This window comes from Eubalaena glacialis, chromosome 14 (genome assembly GCF_028564815.1).
Source record: "Eubalaena glacialis isolate mEubGla1 chromosome 14, mEubGla1.1.hap2.+ XY, whole genome shotgun sequence".
Taxonomy (NCBI): domain Eukaryota; kingdom Metazoa; phylum Chordata; class Mammalia; order Artiodactyla; family Balaenidae; genus Eubalaena; species Eubalaena glacialis.
In genome coordinates, this window is record NC_083729.1 from 65563781 (window position 1) to 65586711 (window position 22931).

Genomic DNA, 22931 nt, shown 5'->3' on the forward strand with positions numbered 1-22931 from the left:
TATTAGAACAAATTTCCTATCACCCAGGAAATTCCAAGGGATTTAGGAACTCTATTTCAGGAACTGTGGTGAAAGACCAAATATTAGAACAAAAGATGCTCCTAGTGCTCTTTTTTTTAAAAAAAATTTTATATTTTATTTTATTTATTGTTTATACAGCAGGTTCTTATTAGTCATCAATTTTCTACACATCAGTGTATACATGTCAATCCCAATCACCCAATTCATCACACCAACACCCCCACCCCCCCACGGCTTTCCACCCTTGGTGTCCATACGTTTGTTCTCTACATCTGTGTCTCAATTTCTGCCCTGCAAACCGGTTCATCTGTACCATTTTTCTAGGTTCCACATATATGCGTTAATATATGATATTTGTTTTTCTCTTTCTGACTTACTTCACTCTCTATGACGGCCTCTAGATCCATCCACGTCTCAACAAATGACCCAATTTCGTTCCTTTTTATGGCTGAGTAATATTCCATTGTATATATATACCACATCTTCTTTATTCATTCATCTGTCAATGGGCATTTAGGCTGCTTCCATGACCTGGCTATGGTAAATAGTGCTGCAATGAACATTGGGGTGCATGTGTCTTTTTGAATTATGGTTTTCTCTGGGTATATGCCCAGTAGTGGGATTGCTGGATCATATGGTAATTCTACTTTTAGTTTTTTAAGGAACCTCCATACTGTTCTCCATAGTGGCTGTATCAATTTACATGCCCACCAACAGTGCAAGAGGGTTCCCTTTTCTCCACACCCTCTCCAGCATTTGTTGTTTGTAGATTTTCTGATGATGCCCATTCTAACTGGTGTGAGGTGATACCTCATTGTAGTTTTGATTTGCATTTCTGTAATAATTAGTGATGTTGAGCAGCTTTTCATGTGCTTCTTGGCCATCTGTATGTCTTCTTTGGAGAAATGTCTATTTAGATCTTCTGCCCATTTTTGGATTGGGTTGTTTGTTTCTTTAATATTGAGCTGCATGAGCTGTTTATATATTTAGGAGATTAATCTTTTGTCTGTAGATGCGTTTGCAAATATTTTCTCCCATTCTGAGGGTTGTCTTTTCATCTTGTTTATGGTTTCCTTTGCTGTGCAAAAGCTTTGAAGTTTCATTAGGTCCCATTTGTTTATTTTTGTTTTTATTTCCATTTCTCTAGGAGGTGGATCAAAAAAGATGTTGCTGTGATTTATGTCAAAGTGTGTTCTTCCTATGTTTTCCTCTAAGAGTTTAATAGTGTCCGGTCTTATATTTAGGTCTCAATCCATTTTGAGTATATTTTTGTGTATGGTGTTAAGGAGTGTTCTAAATTCATTATTTTACATGTAGCTGTCCAGTTTTCCCAGCACCACTTATTGAAGAGACTGTCTTTTCTCCATTGTATATCCTTGCCTCCTTTGTCATAGATTAGTTGACCATAGGTGCATGGGTTTGTCTCTGGGCTTTCTATCTTGTACCACTGATCTATGTTTCTGTTTTTGTGCCAGTACCATATTGTCTTGATTACTGTAGCTTTGTAGTATGGTCTGAATTCAGGGAGTCTGATTCCTCCAGCTCCGTTTCTTTTCCTCAAGACTGCTTTGGCTATTCGGGGTCTTTTATGTCTCCACACAAATTTTAAGATTTTTTGTTCTAGTTCCGTAAAAAATGTCATTGGTAATTTAATAGGGATTGCATTGAATCTGTAGATTGCTGTGGGTAGTATAATCATTTTCACAATGTTGATTCTTCCAATCCAAGAACATGGTATATCTCTCCATCTGTTGGTATCATTTTTAGTTTCTTTCATCAGTGTCTTATAGTTTTCTGCACACAGGTCTTTTGTCTCCCTAGGTAGGTTTATTCCTAGGTATTTTATTCTTTTTGTTGCAATGGTAAATGGGAGTGTTTCCTTAATTTCTCTTTCAGATTTTTCATCATTAGTGTATAGGATTGCAAGAGATTTCTGTGCATTAACTCTGTATCTGGCAGCTTTACCAAATTCATTGATTAGCTCTAGTAGTTTTCTGGTAGCATCTTTAGGATTCTCTATGTATAGTATCATGTCATCTGCAAACAGTGACAGTTTTACTTCTTCTTTTCCAATTTGTATTCCTTTTATTTCTTTTTCTTCTGTGATTGCCGTGGCTAGGACTTCCAAAACTATGTTGAATAATAGTGGTGAGAGTGGACATCCTTGTCTTGTTCCTGATCTTAGAGGAAATGCTTTCAATTTTTCACCATTGAGAATGATGTTTGCTGTGGGTTAGTCATATATGGCCTTTATTATGTTGAGGTAAGTTCCCTCTATGCCCACTTTCTGGAGAGTTTTGAGCATAAATCGGTGTTGAATTTTGTCAAAAGCTTTTTCTGCATCTATTGAGATGATCATGTGGTTTTTAGTCTTCAATTTGTTAATATGGTGTATCACATTGATTGATTTGCGTATATTGAAGAATGCTTGCATCCGTGGGATAAATCCCACTTGATCATGGTATGATCCTTTCAATGTGTTGTTGGATTCTATTTGCCAGTATTTTATTGAGGATTTTTGCATCTATATTCATCAGTGATATTGGTCTGTAATTTTCTTTTTTTTAAGAAAAAAAGTTTCTTTGTCTGGTTTTGGTATCAGGGTGATGGTGGCCTCATAGAATGAGTTTGGGAGTGTTCCTTCCTCTGCAATTTTTTGGAAGAGTTTGAGAAGGATGGTGTTACCTCTTCTCTAAATGTTTGATAGAATTCACCTGTGAAGCCATCTGGTGCTGGACTTTTGTTTGTTGGAAGATTTTTAATCACAGTTTCAATTTCATTACTTGTGATTGGTCTGTTCATATTTTCTATTTCTTCCTGGTCCAGTCTTGGAAGGTTATACCTTTCTAAGAATTTGTCCATTTCTTCCAGGTTGTCCATTTTATTGGCATAGTGTTGCTTGTAGTAGTCTCTTAGGATGCTTTGTATTTCTGTGGTGTCTGTTGTAACTTCTCTTTTTTCATTTCTGATTTTATTGATTTTAGTCCTTTCCCTCTTTTTCTTGATGAGTCTGGCTAATGGCTTATCAATTTTGTTTATCTTCTCAAAGAACCAGCTTTTAGTTTTATTGATCTTTGCTATTGTTTTCTTTGTTTCTATTTCATTTATTTCTGCTCTGATCTTTATGATTTCTTTCCTTCTGCTAACTTTGGGTTTTGTTTGTTCTTCTTTCTCTAGTTCCTTTAGGTGTAAGGTTAGATTGTTTACTTGAGATGTTTCTTGTTTCTTTAGGTAGGCTTGTATAGCTATAAACTTCCCTCTTAGAACTGCTTTTGCTGCATCCCATAGGTTTTGGATCATCGTGTTTTCATTGTCATTTGTCTCTAGGTGTTTTTTGATTTCCTCTTTGATTTCTTCAGTGATCTCTTGCTTATTTATTAACGTATTGTTTAGCCTCCATGTGTTTGTGTTTTTTACGTTTTTTAATCTCATAGCGTTGTGGTCAGAAAAGATGCTGGATATGATTTCAATTTTCTTAAATTTACTGAGGCTTGATTTGTCACCCAAGATGTGATCTATCCTGGAGAATGTTCCGTGCACACTTGAGAAGATAGTGTAATCTGCTGTTTTTGGATGGAATATCCTATACATATCAATTAAATCTACCTGGTCTATTGTGTCATTTAAAGCTTCTGTTTCCTTATTTATTTTCATTTTGGATGATCTGTCCACGGTGTAAGTGAGGTGTTAAAGTTCCCGACTATTATTGTGTTACTGTCGATTTCCTCTTTTATAGCTGTTAGCAGTTGCCTTATGTATTGAGGTGCTCCTATGTTGGGTGCATATATATTTATAATTGTTATATCTTCTCCTTGGATTGATCCCTTGATCATTATGTAGTGTCCTTCCTTGCCTCTTGTAACATTCTTTATTTTAAAGTCTATTTTATCTGATATGAGTATTGCTACTCCAGCTTTCTTTTGATTTCCATTTGCATGGAATATCATTTTCCATCCCCTCACTTTCAGTCTGTATGTGTCCCTAGGTCTGAAGTGGGTCTCTTGTAGACAGCATATACATTGGTCTTGTTTTTGTATCCATTCAGGAAGCCTGTGTTTTGGTTGGAGCATTTAATCCATTCACCTTTAAGGTAATTATTGATATGTATATTCCTATTCCCATTTTCTTAATTGTTTTGGGTTTGTTTTTGTAGGTCCTTTTCTTCTCTTGTGTTTCCCACTTAGAGTAGTTCCTTTAGAATTTGTTGTAGAGCTGGTTTGGTGGTGATTAATTCTCTTAGCCTTTTCTTGTCTGTAAAGCTTTTGATTTCTTCATTGAATTTGAATGAGATCCTTGCAGGGTAGAGTAATCTTGGTTGTAGGTTCTTCCCTTTCATCATTTTAAGTATATCATGCCACTCCCTTCTGGCTTGTAGAGTTTCTGCTGAGAAATCAGCTGTTAACCTTATGGGAGTTCCCTTGTATGTTATTTGTCATTTTTACCTTGCCGCTTTCAATAATTTTTCTTTGTCTTTAATTTTTGCCAGTTTGATTACTATGTGTCTCGGCGTGTTTCTCCTTGGGTTTATCCTGTATGGGACTTGTTGCACTTCCTGGACTTGGGTGGCTATTTCCTTTCCCATGTTAGGGAAGTTTTCGACTATAATCTCTTCAAATATTTTCTCTGGTCCTTTCTCTCTCTCTTCTCCTTCTGAGACCGCTATAATGTGAATGTTGTTGTGTTTAATGTTGTCTCAGAGGTCTCTTAGGCTGCCTTCATTTCTTTTCATTCTTTTTTCTTTATCTGTTCCACAGCAGTGAATTCCACCATTCTGTCTTCCAGGTCACTTATCCGTTCTTCTGCATCAGTTATTCTGCTATTGATTCCTTCTAGTGTAGTTTTCATTTCAGTTATTGTATTGTTCATCTCTGTTTGTTTGTTCTTTAATTCTTCTAGGTCTTTGTTAAACATTTCTTGCATCTTATTGATCTTTGCCTCCATTGTTTTTCTGAGGTCCTGGATCATCTTCACTATCATTATTCTGAATTCTTTTTCTGGAAGGTTGCCTATCTCCTCTTCATTTAGTTGTTTTTCTGGGGTTTTATCTTGTTCCTTCTTCTGGTTCATAGCCCTCTGCCTTTTCATCTTGTCTATCTTTCTGTGAATGTGGTTTTTGTTCCACAGGCTGCAGGATTGTAGTTCTTCTTGCTTCTGCTGTCTGCCCTCTGGTGGATGAGGCTATGTAAGAGGCTTGTGCAAGTTTCCTGATGGGTGGGACTGGTGGTGGGTAGAGCTGACTGTTGCTCTGGTGGGCGGAGCTCAGTAAAACTTTAATCTGCTTGACTGCTGATGGGTCGGGCTAAGTTCCCTCCCTGTTCATTGTTTGGCATGAGGCAACCCAACACTGGAGCCTACCTGGGCTCTTTTGTTGGGCTAATGGCAGACTCTGGGAGGGCTCACGCCAAGGAGTACTTCCCAGAACTTCTGCTGCCAGTGTCCTTGTCCCCACGGTGAGCCACAGCCACCCCCCTCCTCTGCAGGAGACCCTCCAACACTAGCAGGTATGTCTGCTTCAGTCTCCCCTGGGTCACTGCTCCTTCCCCTGGGTCCCGATGTGCACACTACTTTGTGTGTGCCCTCCAAGAGTGAAGTCTCTGTTTCCCCCAGTCCTGTCAAAGTCCTGCAATCAAATCCCTCTAGCCTTCAAAGTCTGTTTCTCAAGGAATTCCTCCTCCCTTTGCCAGACCCCCAGGTTTGGAAGCCTGATGTGGGGCTCAGAACCTTCACTGCAGTGGGTGGACTTCTGTGGTATAAGTGTTCTCCAGTCTGTGAGTCACCCACCCAGCAGTGATGGGATTTGATTTTACTGTGATTGCGCCCCTCCTACCATCCCATTGTGGCTTCTCCTTTGTCTTTGGATGTGGAGTATCTTTTTTGGTGAGTTCCAGTGTCTTCCTGTCGATGATTGTCCAGCAGCTAGTTGTGATTCTGGTGTTCTTGCAAGAGGGAGTGAGAGCACGTCCTTCTACTCTACCATCTTTGTTCAGGCTCTGCTCCTAGTGCTCTTAACACTTAGGAAATTCTAAGGGCTTTAGGAGCTCTGTGCCAGGAATGGGGACAAAGACCAAATATACAAATTATTATAAATTACAATATCACATGCACTTACATCTTCAGAACAGTATGTTCTCTGAGTCATTACATCTCTGAAAATGTTTTTATTCCAGCCACATGTTGACTTGATAGTTTGGCTTGGTACAGGCTAGATGCTAGGTTGAAAGTCATTTTACTTTTCAATTTCTGTTTTCCCAGAGAAGAAATCAATGGTATCTGGTGGGATAGTGGGGGATATTATTTACCTTGGCAGGCTTGGGGAAGGGATGTAGGGGATTTGGATCTCCTCGTAAATAGAATTTCAAATAATGTCTATGTTTTTAGCCCCTTGCCTCATCTTTACCTTCCTTAGAACTTTGTTCCTCTGTGTGCTGAGGTTTTCCAGGGTCTATAGGGGAAAACCCCTCCTCATTCTTATCCCCCTCTACTCCATAAAGCACCCAGTTTATAGCTTCCTCTGTTCCTCCCATTCTCTTTGGATTTTTGGTTTACACTTTTATTACTTCACTGTTCTTTTGGTGGTGTTTCAATGGTTGTGTTTGCTCAGAAGTTTGTCAAATGGTTTAAATTACCAGAACAATACAAAATGTTCTGCTCTCTGGTTGGCCTAAAAGAGTTTTCCTAGTCCATCTTTAATTTTTATTTTTTATATGAATTTTATAATCAACTTGCCTAGTCTCCCCCCCTTATATCCCTCCAAAACCCATTGGGATTTTATTGAGATTGTATACTTTTATTGTTTAATTTAGGGAGAATTGACATCTTTAAACTATTAAGTCTTTCAAGAACAGAATATGTTTTTCCATTTATTCAATTATTCTATTATGTTCTTCAGTAGAATTTTAAAGTTTACTTTTGACAGATTTTGCCCTTGTCTTGTATTTTATCTCTTTGGTTGCTATTATAAATGAGATCATATTTTCTAATATATTTGGTAATTGTTTGGTGTTTTACTTACCATTGTATCAATGAAGTCTTCTTTGATCTTGAGGTATAAAAATCTCTCTAGCATTTTAAAATGTATTAACTAGATTTTTGTTTAGTTTTAAAAGTAATACATGCCATTATAAAAATGATTAAAAATATAGAAGGGTATACAATGAAAAGTAAATTTCCCTCTCATCTTGGTCCCCCAATTAACCCCCAGAGTTTATCACTGTGGATGATTTCTTGTATAATCCTTCCAGAACTTTTTTTTTTTTTTTGCTTATACATGGATATATGTATATGCAATAAGATGTTTCTTCCTTTTGAGTGAGGCCTAAAGGCCTGCAAAAGTACTGTAGATGCTTTATACTTACACTGGGTCAACTGCCTTTGTAGGTTGTGCTGAGAGACAGTGAGAGAGGATTGGCTGTATTAGCAACCCTCTCCTGGCCAATAAGTGTAGTGGGCGTAGAGGCTGAGAGGTTTCTTCAGAGAGTGTTGTCAGTGTGCTTGGCCAAGTGAGAGGGCTTTAAGTCCGTCTCCCAGAGGGCTGGACCTTGTTGCCTGGTATCTGTTAGAAATAAAGATGCATCTGTTTCTGTCTGCAGAAGGTGAAAAGGCTGTTTTGAACTGTCTACCTGGGGGTTGAATGAAGAGAGGTGGCTACCTTAGAACTGGGCTGCATTTTCAGTAGCTGTGGAGCAAAAATGCATGTTTTGAGGGGACCAGATGTGGATTCTCTTGGGTTTGGGGAGTAGCTTAGGGTTGCTTTGGGTTCCACCAAGGAAAATTTCATGGTGGGACCATGAGATCCCAACAGAGTGAATGTGTGGGCCTGAGGAAGAGGTTGTCTACAGCCAGACAAGAGACAGCTCCTGGGGCAAGGGAGCCATAACTATCAGTCCTCAGTGCGAGGAGCTTCAAAAAGGGAGGGAAAAAAAGAAAAATCAAATCTTATAATAGCTCTCTGTAAAACATCTGGAAACTCTGCATCTGTCACACTCAGAGAACCAGGCTCCATTACCTCTGCATCAGCCACAGAAGACTATCCTCTCCCTATAGGCCCTCTTCCCCTGCACTCTAAGGTGGGGTGGGTGGGCCAGAAACTGCAGCCAGCAAGCGACTGGGGAAGGTGAGTGGGGAAGAGAGAGCAGCCAAATTCGCCCCACCATAGCCCCACCCCCAACAGCACCGACCGGCAGACAGCAGACCTAGACTGACAGAGAAGGGAAGTTTGACATTTGATGAGACTGGAGTTTTAGCTACTATACTCGATGGATTGTTAAATTACTAATATGAGGTTTTTCTTATAACTGAATGTGACTGGGGGCTTTAAAATTATCTAGGAGTGGCTGGAAACTATAGGACCTGCCAGCAATTTCATCTGGAGTGCAGAAAAAGAACAAGTACACAAGGTGAGTTTAAGCAGAAGTGGTGGGAAAAAATGAACTTACTTTTTTCATGGCCCATATTCTACTTGATTATGGCTCCATCCAAAAAAAAACCAACCTCCACCCCCCCACCCCAAAACCTAAAAACCTCCACAAATAGGGCCGTACTATACCTATTGTTCTGTACCTTGCTTTTTATGTAATAACATATCTTAGAGATGTTTCCTTACCAGCACAATATGTATCTATTTTTAAAGTCTGTTATGTAGTATTACACTGTATATACAAACCATATTTATTTAAACATTCCTCTATTTTTAAACAATTAGGATTTTTCCAATCCTAATCCCAAATCCTTGCTTTTACATACAATGTGGAAACGAATATCCTTGTTGAGTTTTTTGCTTGCATGTGGGAGAGTATTTATAGAAAACCTTTCTGGAAGTAAGATTGCTAAATTAATGAATATGTAAATCTTAAATTTATGATCCTCCAAAGAAATTTCATCAATTTATATTGCTACCAATAGTTTCTTCATAACATGCAGGTATTGTGTATCATTGAATCTTTTAATCTTTGCCAGTATGAGAGGTTTAAAAAAATAGTACCTTAGCAATTCATAAATTATGAGATTGAGCATATTTTCATATGTTGGTAAGTCATTTGTATTTTTTGTCTATAAATTGCCTATTTATGTCTTTATGGGTTGATTTAAAAAATTGTGTTATTAGCACTATTTTTGAGTGGGAAATCAGCTAGTGAGTGAGAGGGTTGGAAAGGAGAGAGGGAGCTGTACCCAGTGCCGGGAGCACTAAATGTGGCCAGGGAGATCTGTCTTGCTCAGATCTTTAATCTGCCTTCTTTGGGTTTGTGTCTCAATGTCTGGTTTTGAAACTCTGTAGGGCATAGGTTACCTTAGTCTTCCCTCCTCCTCCTACCCTGTCACCAGCACTGTGGGCACATATTAGTCAGCACTATGCAGGTGAGTGATGTTCAGTTACCAAGGGCAGGGGCACCGTGCTGGTTATCATCCATCTGCACCCTTCTCCATGCTGCCCTGTGCCCTGGGAAGCTGACCTGCATGCCCTTACATCAGTGGGCTTCCTTCAGTCTCCACAGGAGATGGGAGGGAGAGAGGGAGAGTCAAGCCAATGTACATTTCCTTTCTCCCTGTGGGGTCGCCACAAGTAGCTGTGGCCCTTGACCAAAAGCCTCAGCTTTTGGCAGACCTCATCTCAACTTAGCCTCCTCATCTGCGAGTTCCCTTAATCACACCTCCTTCACCCCTTCAGTCCTAGGGGTAAGAGGATGGCTGTTTCTGACTTTGGGCTACCACACTACTCCTTGTGAAGTCCCTACTCCTTGCCTACACTTTTGTAAATAGTCCCTTAGTAAACTGCTCTCAAATTATCCAAAGTTGCATGTGACATCTCAGTTCAGGATGCTGGGGCCTTGACTGATACAGGCATCTCATGCTTAGCTGTATCCAGGGAGTCCTAAATAGGAAGAAAATTAAGCAGCACCCAAGGGTGGTTTTAGATCCTTCAGCTACTCTCAAGAGGGGTTACACAGAGTGGTACCAGGGACCAGTCAGCCCCACACTACACCATATTAGAGGGACCCTAAGAGCTGTATTTTGATAATGATGACACCTAGGACCAGGTGGAGGAAGGTTATAGTACCTGAGCAGTGAGATGCTCCTGGATTTACTTTAGCCCCTGGTGACCAACAGAATTGAAAAAATTGTATTGGATGGAGCTCTGGGCCAACAGAGGTGGCTCTGTGCTTGAGGAAGAGGTGTCAGCCACAGTAGAACTCTGTGATCCTTCCTGGAGCTTGGGTGAAGCTGGTTTCAGTGGGGATCCTAGGAGTGAGGGTGGTAATAACTCTAGGAGGGGCAGGGCATGAGGAGGATGGGGTGGATTGGGGGATGGAAGGTGACCAGAATGTCTCAGTTGCAGGAGGACTCTGGGTAACGTTGGATTCAAGTCCAAAGCGTCCCCAAGAGGCTGCCAGAGCCACAGTGCAGGTAGTGGAGCCAGGCTGGGTAGAAATCTGAGAAGATGCTGGGGTCAGGGAAGAAGTTAGGGTTGTAGCCAGTGGTCCAGCCTTTAGTACGTGGCTCACAGCCTGTGGGAGTCCAGCCTGTGAGAGAATTCCTTCCATTTCTGTTCCTGAGAGGCTCCAGGGAATGCTCACATGTCCTCCATATCCTTTCATTCCCACATGCAGCCTTAGCCAATAGCTGCTCTGCTGGTCAATACTTCTTCTCATTACTCTTTCTCCAGATGACTGTGCTTTCATCATAGTCCAGAAATGACCTACTTTTTCTCTCCAAAGAACAGCCTAGAGCAGGCTTTACCTGAAGACTTGGTGAGAACAGGTGGTAATTACCATGCAGAAAAGGAAAATTCAAACTGCATGGTAGAGATCACGCCTCCTAGAGTTCCTTCCCGGAGGTTTTCTCCGTCCCCCACTCTGTATTTAGCTCCTTAGCTGGGCTGCCTTTTAATCTTTAATTAATTAATTAGTTTATTTTTATTGTAGTAAAATGTACATAACATCAAATTTACCATTTTGATCATTTTAAGTGTACAGGTACAATTTAGGTGGCATTAGTTATATTTACTATGTTGTACAACCATCACCACTATCCATTTCCAGAACTTTTTCATCATCCTGAACAGAAATTCTATATACTTTAAACAATGACTTCTCATTTCTCCCTCCCTGCCACCTCTGGTGACCTTTATTCCACTTTCTGTAACTGGGTCATCATTTTGCAGGATCCACCTCTGCTGGGTCTCGAGAGAAGAAAGTAACTTCTTCCTCCTTTCTTCAAGGGTAAAATAAAAAGATGAAAATAAAACAAAAAAGAGATACGGCTTAGCACATAAACCAGTATCTTTAATCTCTGAATTATTATGATAAATCTGTGATTTAAGCAGAGAAAACTGGACATAATATAATCATTTTGTGCTAATTACTGGAAGCTACTGTTATGAAGTAGAATAGTTTAATGCTATACCAAATGGCCTCAACTTGTGCTTTGTGAGTTGACCTTATGTCTCTTTTATAATGTTTGGTCTCCTTTCCCTGATTTTTTGCTTCACATTTGCTGTGGACTGATAAACCAGACAGTTAAACTTGTTACTATGTGGTGTAAAATAAGATCAATAAATTCTGAATGAGAGATTGAAGACTAATCCCATAAGTAGACTGCAGTAACTTTAACATCATTATTTTTGTTGTTTGGCGACCTTTATGCATGTATTTTCTCAGACTTTATTTTCACCTATATTCCAAGGAGGTGAGGTTCAGCTAATCTAGTTCTAGATTCGGGATTTGCACTGTACACTCTAGAAGGGACATGACTATGGTAGAATGGAGGGAGAGCAAAGAATAGCCCCAAAGGTAGCTTCTGGCTTTGTTGACACTGTATATTGGGTACAGGATATGACTAACTGTTATGGCCAAAGGGCAGTGTGGCCAACAGATTTAGAAGAGACACTGTGGGCAGATGACCACCCTGACAGACTGGACCCCCAAGCACAGTTCTGTGGGGGTCCTGGGCTGTTTTTTTTGGTGCACTCCTTAGTACTGATGACATATTTAAGATCATTTAAAAATCAAAATGGAGTAACTATGGTTCAGGCATCCAAATTGGAGCCAGGTAGCCATCGTGGATATGGTTTCAGACATGTTTCTGCATCACTGAGAAGTTGAATTTTCTCTAAACTGTATCAAACTCAAGGACACTACCAGCCATTTTCAAAACAATACCTGTTAAGCTGCTAGTTACAACCTTGTAGTTTCAAAGTCACCCCAATTCTGTCCTTTGCAACTATGTAATCATTTCAGACCCCAGCCAATCCTTGTTTAACAAGCACCCATACTTCTTGCCAGCTCCAATCCTAATTCTTGACAAACAACTTATGCAACCTTGTGTTTTTTTGCCTTTATAAACCTCCTCCGTTTTGTAGTTCAGCAGAACATAATTTAAGTGCTTTTTGGATCTCCTGGGCTGCAGTCCTAACAAACCTCATATAAATGCCTCTTTATTTCAATCAGGTCTCCATTTCTGAAGTTTTGGTTAACAGTACCTAGGCCATCCATCTCTGTTTTTTTTTTTTTTTTTTTTAACATGTTCCATCTTTTGTCCTGGTCCTTGGTTCCTCACCTGAATCTTCTATTTCTGAGTCATATCTGTGTCTATATATCTCAATACCTTCCTAGTTCATTTTGACTCCAGCCTTCATAGTAATGCACAAACAAATCACTACTTTTGGCTCTGATGTCTTGGCACTTGCTTGGATCTGGTGGGCCTAAGACTTTCCTGGGCTAGGATAAAATCACATGGGACAGTCAACTGGTATATAAAAAGAGGTATATATCCCACAGGATGGTTGTGTTGTAAAGAACCAGCAAGAAGATTCTAAGAAATGTGGGGGTTAATGAAAAATGGCTGATGCCACACAAACAAGCACTTATTTGTGGTCCCCAATCCAGATTCCCAGTAAGTGGGCAATGGAGCTTTGGTACCATCCTTCCTCATTCTGAGAGAAGAAAACACAAGTCTCTGGGAAGAAAGATACATGTCCTAAGGTGAAAAAGCAGAATCTTTCTTGAGGAGCTCTTTGTCTTTCCTTTAGTCTAATCGGTATTGCCAATTGGTCTTCTAAGACCTTTAAGGAATGGGTGAAGTTGGGTGGGGGGGGCAAATGCAGAGATTCTAAAAGGACTTTTGAATTTCTATTTTTTCTTTTGGCCGCACTGCATGGCATGTGGGATCTTAGTTCCCCCACCGGGGATTGAACCCACACCCCCTGTAGTGGAAGCACGGAGTCTTAACCACTGGACCACCAGGGAAGTCCTGGACTTTTGAATTAGAATTGCATTGTCTGGAAAAGGGGAAGATGTACCTCCAGTATTTACTAGGTAGCTTCCTTTTTAGCCACTTACTCTCCTGTGGGCAAATGCTATCCTATGGACTGGTACATGGTCTTCCTGTGGAGTCCGTAAGCAGATTTGTTAGCTCTACCAAGTGAGGACTTGACTCAGAGTCACACCACTGCCTTTAGAGCCCAGGTAATGAGGGGACCCTGTTATCATCTACTGCCTAGATAATTTCAAATCTAGTCTAGACCAGCACTGTCCAGTAGAACTCTCTACAATGATGAAAAATTTTGTTTGCCACTAAAAGTGTTTTCCTAATACCCTAATCTGGGTTGGGGACTGCAAATGGGTATTTGCTGGTGTAGCTTCATCAATTTTTCAGTAAACCCCATGTTTCTTAGAATCTTTTGGTTAGATCTTGACAACCCAACTATCCCCTGTCCAGCTGGCTATGAGATCAGTGGGCTGATCTGGCTCCTTGCAATGGCCTCCAGCATGCTCCTGGCACTTCTGTTCACAACCCACATGTGGAACCATTTGCTCTTCCCTCCTTGTACCCCACTTCTTGCCCAGTCCCTTATCTTCCTCACTTTCTAACCATGTTCCATCTTTTTTTTTTTTCTTTTGGCTGCGTTGGGTCTTTGTTGCTGCACGCAGGCTTTCTCTAGTTGCCGCGAGCAGGGGCTACTCTTCATTGCAGTGCGTGGCCTTCTCATTGCGGTGGTTTCTCTTGTTGTGGAGCACGGGCTCTAGGTGCACGGGCTTCAGTAGGTACAGCACGCAGGCTCAGTAGTTGTGACGTGCAGGCTCAGTAGTCGTGGCACATGGGCTTAGTTGCTCCGCATCATGTGGGATCTTCCCGGACCAGAGATCGAACTTGTGTCCCCTGCATTGGCAGGCGGATTCTTAACGACTGTGCCACCAGGGAAGTCCCTAATCATGTTCCATCTTGAATTCACTGGGCAGGACCTTGGAAAAACTGTACTTCATAATGTGTAAAACAGAAGAGTCTCTAAGGACAAAAGCCACTTGCTCTCATGTGTATAAGGTGATTTGCCAGATTCTTCCAGCCCTGTCCTTGGTCTCTGTTAAGCAGTGGTAATAATTAGGATAATAACAATAATACAAATGGAAACAATCCTTCCTGCACTCCTGCTAGAAGAATACAAAGAGATAATACATGTAAAATTACTTTGAAAATTTAGAAATGCTCTAAAATTTAAAGTATCATAGCTATTAAATCCTTGTTTTCCTCTTGGGTGGGCCACCAATAAGTACTGCTCATTTTAGCCATCCCTATTTGATTTTTATTTTTCTCTTCCTTATTTCTTCTGGGCCAAGTAGAAGGTAGCTGATTAAAAAGTATCTTGGATTGAATGAGCTTCACCCTCATGGTCTCCATCAAAGTGCTTTCATGTTGTCTTCTTTTATCTGAGTCACATTCAGAAATAGTTGGCTTTCTAGCTGGTTTGAAGAAACCACTTTCAAATTACTTGATAGAATAAAAAAAAATCCAGACTCTGAAAACCCGCAGGGCCTTGTGCATCCTATTGGCCATTTCCTTAAATGACATGAAGGAGGGTATGAATCTGATGACAAGCATGGCTGCTGTGAACAAATCCACCAAATTTGGACAAGTGACAGAGGACCCAGGATACTGAGGGTGATTTTAAAAGTTACACAGGGCTCCAGTAAACACATTTTGGAGGAGGGCATTTTATAGGGATTTTTATACTGAATGTCACCAGAAATGCACTTTAAAAGATAAACAGAATATTATATTTTTAAATATTTTATAGCACAGAGCAAGAATTATTTTAGGTGAGTAGACACTGAGGTGCAGAGTATAAAGAAAGAAAATTCTCCATAACCCATTTATCTTGCTGGACTTAGAAGAGTGGAGTGACAGTTACAAATGACAGCCCTCCTAGGTATTCAGTTTCCTGTGGTATTTAAATGAGAAAATGTATTTTGGGGAATATTTACACAATAATAATAAAGTGGTGTTCAATTGCAGATGACAAAAACCAGGGTTGATTAAAATATTTTAATATGTGAATTGGATTTGTAAATTTTGTTTAAATATTTTCTGTTCATTATTGACATTAAAGAGGACAGAAGTGAAATCAAGAGGAAGGAAGGCCATCTAGGTGCTGAGATCAGGGACCCAGAGGTGTCAGGCCATCATATTCCTGGTTGGGTCTTTGCTTTTTTTTGCCAGAAATTCAGAGACAGTCTCAGAAAAACCAAGTCCAAAGGAGATTTATGCATATGAGCACTCCATACCCCTGCAAGAGTGAGGACCTTGAAGATTGTCCCTGCAAAGGGCTGTGGACAAGGATGAGTGGCAGGTGCAGTCCATTGCCACTGCTGTGGCCCTTGGTCTACCTCTCCTTGGTCTAACTGGGGCTTCCTCTGCCTGAGGTCCCTGGCTGGGCCATTTGAAGAACCTGTCTCTTCTACTTCATCTCAAGTTTCTGTAGCCAGTGTTGCCTAGGTTTCCTATCAGAATCTACCCTCTGCACCCCATGCCAAGAATTCCAGATAAACATGTTGCCTAGGGGAAGATGTTCGCAGATATATAGAGAAAGAAGTGACCTCTGTTCTGTTTAGGACTGTACAATTGATCTGGCCCTCCCTACTGAGCTTGAGGCCAAGGTTATTGGCAAGTCATCGGCACTTGCTCATGGAATGGGCTCATCAGGCTTTCCCTCTCCGGAAGTCAAGATGCTGACAAGGTGTGGGAGCTTCCTGGTTAGTTGAAGGTGTCTAGTGATTCCTGGATAGGCTTCATGAAAATTATGGTGTTTTGTTCCTTACTTTCCACCCAGTCTTCTCTTGTAACCAAGATCCTTAAGAAAGAAAAGGTGGGGGTGGGGGTGTTCTGCAGTTGCAGAATTCTAGTGGCCAAGACAGCTGAAAACATACAGATCTTCACTAATTCTAGTTTATCTGATCCCACCCAGGCTTGCATGGCCAAGGACAATGCCCACAGCACGGCACTGGGAGCCATATTATCAAGGGAAATCTCAGGTCTGGCAGTCTCTGTCCTGTTGCTTCTTTTCTTGGAAGCTGGCCCTGGTAGAGGTCAACCAATTGATGTGGGGCTGAGAGTTGCTCACTATCCAGCTTGCTTCCATCTTCCAAAGAGTCTACCTTGAGGGTACCTGAACCATGTAAACTGGTTCCATGCTGGATATGGCCACAAGTTACAAGTTTTAGTTTCTTGAGTTCACTCTTTATTATTTGTGTGTATGTGTGTATGTGTGTGTGTGTGTGTGTGTGTGTATATATATATATATATATATATATACACTATGACATAGTAAATACAGCCTATAAATTATATATAATGTATACAGTATATATATATATATATATATAATATATTTGGATAGTGAGGTTGTGAGAGAGGAGGGGAAGAATGCAGGTATACACTGTGTATATGTTATCATCTTATCTGAAATCAAGGATATGTAGGAGGGAGGGGCAAGATGGCGGAAGAGTAAGACGCGGAGATCACCTTCCTTCCCACAGATACATGAGAAATACATCTACACGTGGAACTGCTCCTACAGAACACCCACTGAACGCTGGCAGAAGACGTTAGACCTCCCAAAGGCGCGCAAGGAGAGGGGATTCAGAGCGCCGCTTAAACGAACTCCAGAGACGGGTGAGAGCCGCGGCTGTCAGCGCGGACCCCAGAGACGGGCGCGAGCCGCAGTTATCAGTGCGGACCCCAGAGACAGGCAGGAGACGCTAAGGCTGCTGCTGCCGCCACCAAAAAGCCTGTGTGCGAGCACAGGTCACTCTCCACACCGCCCCTCCCGGGAGCCAGTGCAGCCCGCCACGGCCAGGCTCCCGTAATCCGGGGACAACTTCCCTGGGAGAGCGCACGGCGCGCCTCAGGCTGCTGCAACCTCACGCCGGCTTCTGCCGCCGCAGGCTCGCCCTGCCTCCTCCGTACCGCTCCCTCCCCCCGGCCTGACTGAGCCAGAGCCCCCGAAGCAGCTGCTCCTTTAACCCCCTTCTGTCTGGGTGGGTAACAGACGCCCTCAGGTGACCTACATGCAGAGGCGGGTCCAAATCCAAAGCTGAACCCCGGGAGCTGTATGAACAAAGAAGAGAAAGGGAAATCTCTCCCAGCAGCCTCAGAAGCAGCGGATTAAAGCTCCACAAACAACTTGATGTGCCTGCATCTGTTGAATACCTGAATAGACAATGAATCATCCCACATTTAGGAGGTGGACTTTGGGAGCAGGATATATTAACTTTTCCCCTTTTCCTTTTTTTGTGAGTGTATATGTGTATGCTTCTGGGTGAGATTTTGTCTGTATAGCTTTGCTCTCACCGTTAGTCCTAGGGTTAGGTCCGTCCTTTTTTTTTTTTTTTTTTTTTACTTAAAAAAATTTTTTTCCCTAATAAATGTTTTCTTAATAATTTTTTCCTTATTTTCCATTTTTAAAAAATTAAAAAAAACTTTTTAATAAATTTTTTCATATTTTTTATTTTAAAAAATTAAAAATTTTTAATTTTTTTCTTAATAAATTTTTTCTTAATAATTTTCTTCTTATTTTTATTATAAAAAATTAATAAATCTATTTTTAAAAAATTAAAAAAAATTTTTTTCTTAATAAATATATTCTTAATAATTTTTTTCTTATTTTTTATTATAATAGCTTTATTTTATTTTATTTTATCCTCTTTCTTTCTTTCTTTCCATTTTTTCTCCCTTTTATTCTGAGCCGTGTGGATGAAAGGCTCTTGGTGCTCCAGCCAGGCATCAGGGCTGTGCCTCTGAGGTGGGAGAGCCAACTTCAGGACACTGGTCCACAAGAGACCTCCCAGCTCCACATAATACCAAATGGCGAAAATCTCTCAGAGATCTCCATCTCAACATCAAGACCCAGCTTCACTCAACGACCAGCAAGCTACAGTGCTGGACACCCTATGCCAAACAACTAGCAAGACAGGAACACAGCCCCATCCATTAACAGAGAGGCTGCCTAAAATCATAATAAGGCCACAGACACCCCAAAACACACCACCAGACGTGGACGTGCCCACCAGAAAGACAAGATCCAGCCTCATCCACCAGAACACAGGCACTAGTCCCCTCCACCAGGAAACCTACACAACCCACTGAACCAACCTTAGCCACTGGGAACAGATACCAAAAACAACGGGAACTACGAACCTGCAGCCTGTGAAAAGGAGACCCCAAACACAGTAAGATAAACAAAATGAGAAGACAGAAAAACACACAGCAGATAAAGGAGCAGGGTCAAAACACACCAGACTTAACAAATGAAGAGGAAATAGGCAGTCTACCCGAAAAAGAATTAGAATAATGATAGTAAGGATGATCCAAAATCTTGGAAATAGAATAGACAAAATGCAAGAAACATTTAACAAGGACGTAGAAGAACTAAAGAGGAACCAAGCAATGATGAAAAGCACAATAAATGAAATTAAAAATACTCTAGATGGGATCAATAGCAGAATAACTGAGGCAGAAGAAAGGATAAGTGACCTGGAAGATAAAATGGTGGAAATAACTACTGCAGAGCAGAATAAAGAAAAAAGAATGAAAAGAACTGAGGACAGTCTCAGAGACCTCTGGGACAACATTAAATGCACCAACATTCGAATTATAGGGGTCCCAGAAGAAGAAGAGAAAAAGAAAGGGACTGAGAAAATATTTGAAGAGATTCTAGTTGAAAACTTCCCTAATATGGGAAAGGAAATAGTTAATCAAGTCCAGGAAGCACAGAGAGTCCCATACAGGATAAATCCAAGGAGAAACACACCAAGACACATATTAATCAAACTATCAAAAATTAAATATAAAGAAAACATATTAAAAGCAACAAGGGAAAAACAACAAATAACACACAAGGGCATCCCCATAAGGTTAACAGCTGATCTTTCAGCAGAAACTCTGCAAGCCAGAAGGGAGTGGCAGGATATACTTAAAGGGATGAAGGAGAAAAACCTACAACCAAGATTACTCTACCCAGCAAGGATCTCATTCAGATTTGATGGAGAAATTAAAACCTTTACAGACAAGCAAAAGCTGAGAGAGTTCAGCACCACCAAACCAGCTTTACAACAAATGCTAAAGGAACTTCTCTAGGCAAGAAACACAAGAGAAGAAAAACACCTACAATAACAAACCCAAAACATTTAAGAAAATGGGAATAGGAACATACATATCGATAATTACCTTAAATGTAAATGGATTAAATGCTCCCACCAAAAGACACAGACTGGCTGAATGGATACAGAAACAAGACCCATATATATGCTGTCTACAAGAGACCCACTTCAGACCTAGAGACACATACAGACTGAAAGTGAGGGGATGGAAAAAGATATTCCATGCAAATGGAAATCAAAAGAAAGCTGGAGTAGCAATTCTCATATCAGACAAAATAGACTTTAAAATAAAGACTATTACAAGAGACAAAGGACACTATATAATGATCAAGGGATTGATCCAAGAGGAAGGTATAATAATTGTAAATATTTATGCACCCAACATAGGAGCACCTCAATACATAAGGCAAATACTAACAGCCATAAAAGGGGAAATCGACAGCAACACAATCATAGTAGGAGACTTTAACACCCCACTTTCACCAATGGACAGATCATCCAAAATGAAAATAAATAAGGAAACACAAGCTTTAAATGATACATTAAACAAGATGGACTTAATTGATATTTATAGGACATTCCACCCAAAAACAACAGAATACACATTTTTCTCAAGTGCTCATGGAACCTTCTCCAGGATAGATCATATCTTGGGTCACAAATCAAGCCTTGGTAAATTTAAAAAAATTGAAATCGTATCAAGTATCTTTTCCGACCACAACGCTATGAGACTAGATATCAATTACAGGAAAAGATCTGTAAAAAATACAAACACATGGAGACTACACAATACACTACTTAATAACGAAGTGATCACTGAAGAAATCAAAGGGGAAATCAAAAAATACCTAGACACAAATGACAATGGAGACACGACAATCCCAAACCTATGGGATGCAGCAAAAGCAGTTCTAAGAGGGAAGTCTATAGCAATACAATCCTACCTTAAGAAACAGGAAACATCTCAAATAAACAACCTAACCTTGCACCTAAAGCAATTAGAGAAAGAAGAACAAAAAAGCCCCAAAGCTAGCAGAAGGAAAGAAATCATAAAGATCAGAGCAGAAATAAATGAAAAAGAAATGAAGGAAACAATAGCAAAAATCAATGAAACTAAAAGCTGGTTTTTGAGAAGATAAACAAAATTGATAAACCATTAGCTAGACTCATCAAGAGAAAAAGGGAGAAGACTCAAATTAATAGAATTAGAAATGAAAAAGGAGAAGTAACAACTGACACTGCAGAAATACAAACGATCATGAGAGATTACTACAAGCAACTCTATGCCAATAAAATGGACAACCTGGAAGAAATGGACAGATTCTTAGAAATGCACAACCTGCCGAGACTGAACCAGGAAGAAATAGAAAATATGAACAGACCGATCACAAGCACTGAAATTGAAACTGTGATTAAAAATCTTCCAACACACAAAAGCCCAGGACCAGATGGCTTCACAGGCGAATTCTATCAAACATTTAGAGAAGAGCTAACACCTATCCTTCTCAAACTCTTCCAAAATATTGCAGAGGGAGGAACACTCCCCAACTCATTCTACAAGGCCACCATCACCCTGATACCAAAACCAGACAAAGATGTCACAAAGAAAGAAAACTACAGGCCAATATCACTGATGAACATAGATGCAAAAATCCTCAACAAAATACTAGCAAACAGAATCCAACAGCACATTAAAAGGATTATACACCATGATCAAGTGGGGTTTATTCCAGGAATGCAAGGATTCTTCAATATACGCAAATCAATCAACGTGATACATCATATTAACAAATTGAAGGAGAAAAACCATATGATCATCTCAATAGATGCAGAGAAAGATTTTGACAAAATTCAACACCCATTTATGATAAAAGCTCTGCAGAAAGTAGGCATAGAGGGAACTTTCCTCAACATAATAAAGGCCATATATGACAAACCCACAGCCAACATTGTCCTCAATGGTGAAAAACTGAAACCATTTCCACTAAGATCAGGAACAAGACAAGGTTGCCCACTCTCACCACTATTATTCAACATAGTTTTGGAAGTGTTAGCCACAGCAATCAGAGAAGAAAAAGAAATAAAAGGAATCCAAATCGGAAAAGAAGAAGTAAAGCTGTCACTGTTTGCAGATGACATGATACTATACATAGAGAATCCAAAAGATGCTACCAGAAAACTACTAGAGCTAATCAATGAATTTGGTAAAGTAGCAGGATACAAAATTAATGCACAGAAATCTCTGGCATTCCTATATACTAATGATGAAAAATCTGAAAGTGAAATTAAGAAAACACTCCCGTTTACCATTGCAACAAAAAGAATAAAATATCTAGGAATAAATCTACCTAAGGAGACAAAAGACCTGTATGCAGAAAATTATAGGACACTGATGAAAGAAATTAAAGATGATACAAATAGATGGAGAGATATACCATGTTCTTGGATAGGAAGAATCAACATTGTGAAAATGACTCTGCTACCCAAAGCAATCTACAGATTCAATGCAATCCCTATCAAACTACCACTGGCATTTTTCACAGAACTAGAACAAAAAATTTCACAATTTGTATGGAAACACAAAAGACCCCGAATAGCCAAAGCAATCTTGAGAACGAAAAATGGAGCTGGAGGAATCAGGCTCCCTGACTTCAGACTATATTACCAAGCTACAGTAATCAAGGCAGTATGGTACTGGCACAAAAACAGAAATATAGATCAATGGAACAGGATAGAAAGCCCAGAGATAAGCCCACGCACATATGGTCACCTTATCTGTGATAAAGGAAGCAAGCATATACAGTGGAGAAAAGACAGCCTCTTCAATAAGTGGTGCTGGGAAAATTGGACAGGTACATGTAAAAGTATGAAATTAGAACACTCCCTGACACCATACACAAAAATAAACTCAAAATGGATTAAAGACCTAAGTGTAAGACCAGACACTATCAAACTCTTAGAGGAAAACATAGGCAGAACACTCTATGACATAAATCACAGCAAGATCCTTTTTGACCCAGCTCCTAGAGAAATGGAAATAAAAACACAAATAAACAAATGGGACCTAATGAACCTTAAAAGCTTTTGCACAGCAAAGGAAACCATAAACAAGACAAAAAGACAACCCTCAGAATGGGAGAAAATATTTACAAATGAAGCAACTGACAAAGGATTAATCTCCAAGATTTACAAGCAGCTCATGCAGCTCAATAACAAAAAAACGAACAACCCAATCCAAAAATGGGCAGAAGACCTAAATAGACATTTCTCCAAAGAAGATATACAGATTGCCAACAGACACATGAAAGAATGCTCAACATCATTAATCATTAGAGAAATGCAAATCAAAACTACAATGAGGTATCATCTCACACCGGTCAGAATGGCCATCATCAAAAAATCTGGAAACAATAAATGCTGGAGAGGGTGTGGAGAAAAGGGAACACTCTTGCACTGTTGGTGGGAATGTAAATTGATACAGCC

General features: G+C 40.1%; 1 protein-coding gene across 1 annotated transcript in view; it reads left to right on the forward strand.

Moving 5' to 3' along the window:
- Positions 1 to 22931, forward strand: part of POLE4 (DNA polymerase epsilon 4, accessory subunit) — a 105427-nt gene that overhangs the window by 38159 nt on the left and 44337 nt on the right. The window contains exon 4 of the mRNA XM_061210527.1: positions 8349 to 8417. Within this exon, the coding sequence (XP_061066510.1) occupies positions 8349 to 8417 (69 nt within the window). The remainder of the gene's footprint in view (positions 1 to 8348; positions 8418 to 22931) is intronic.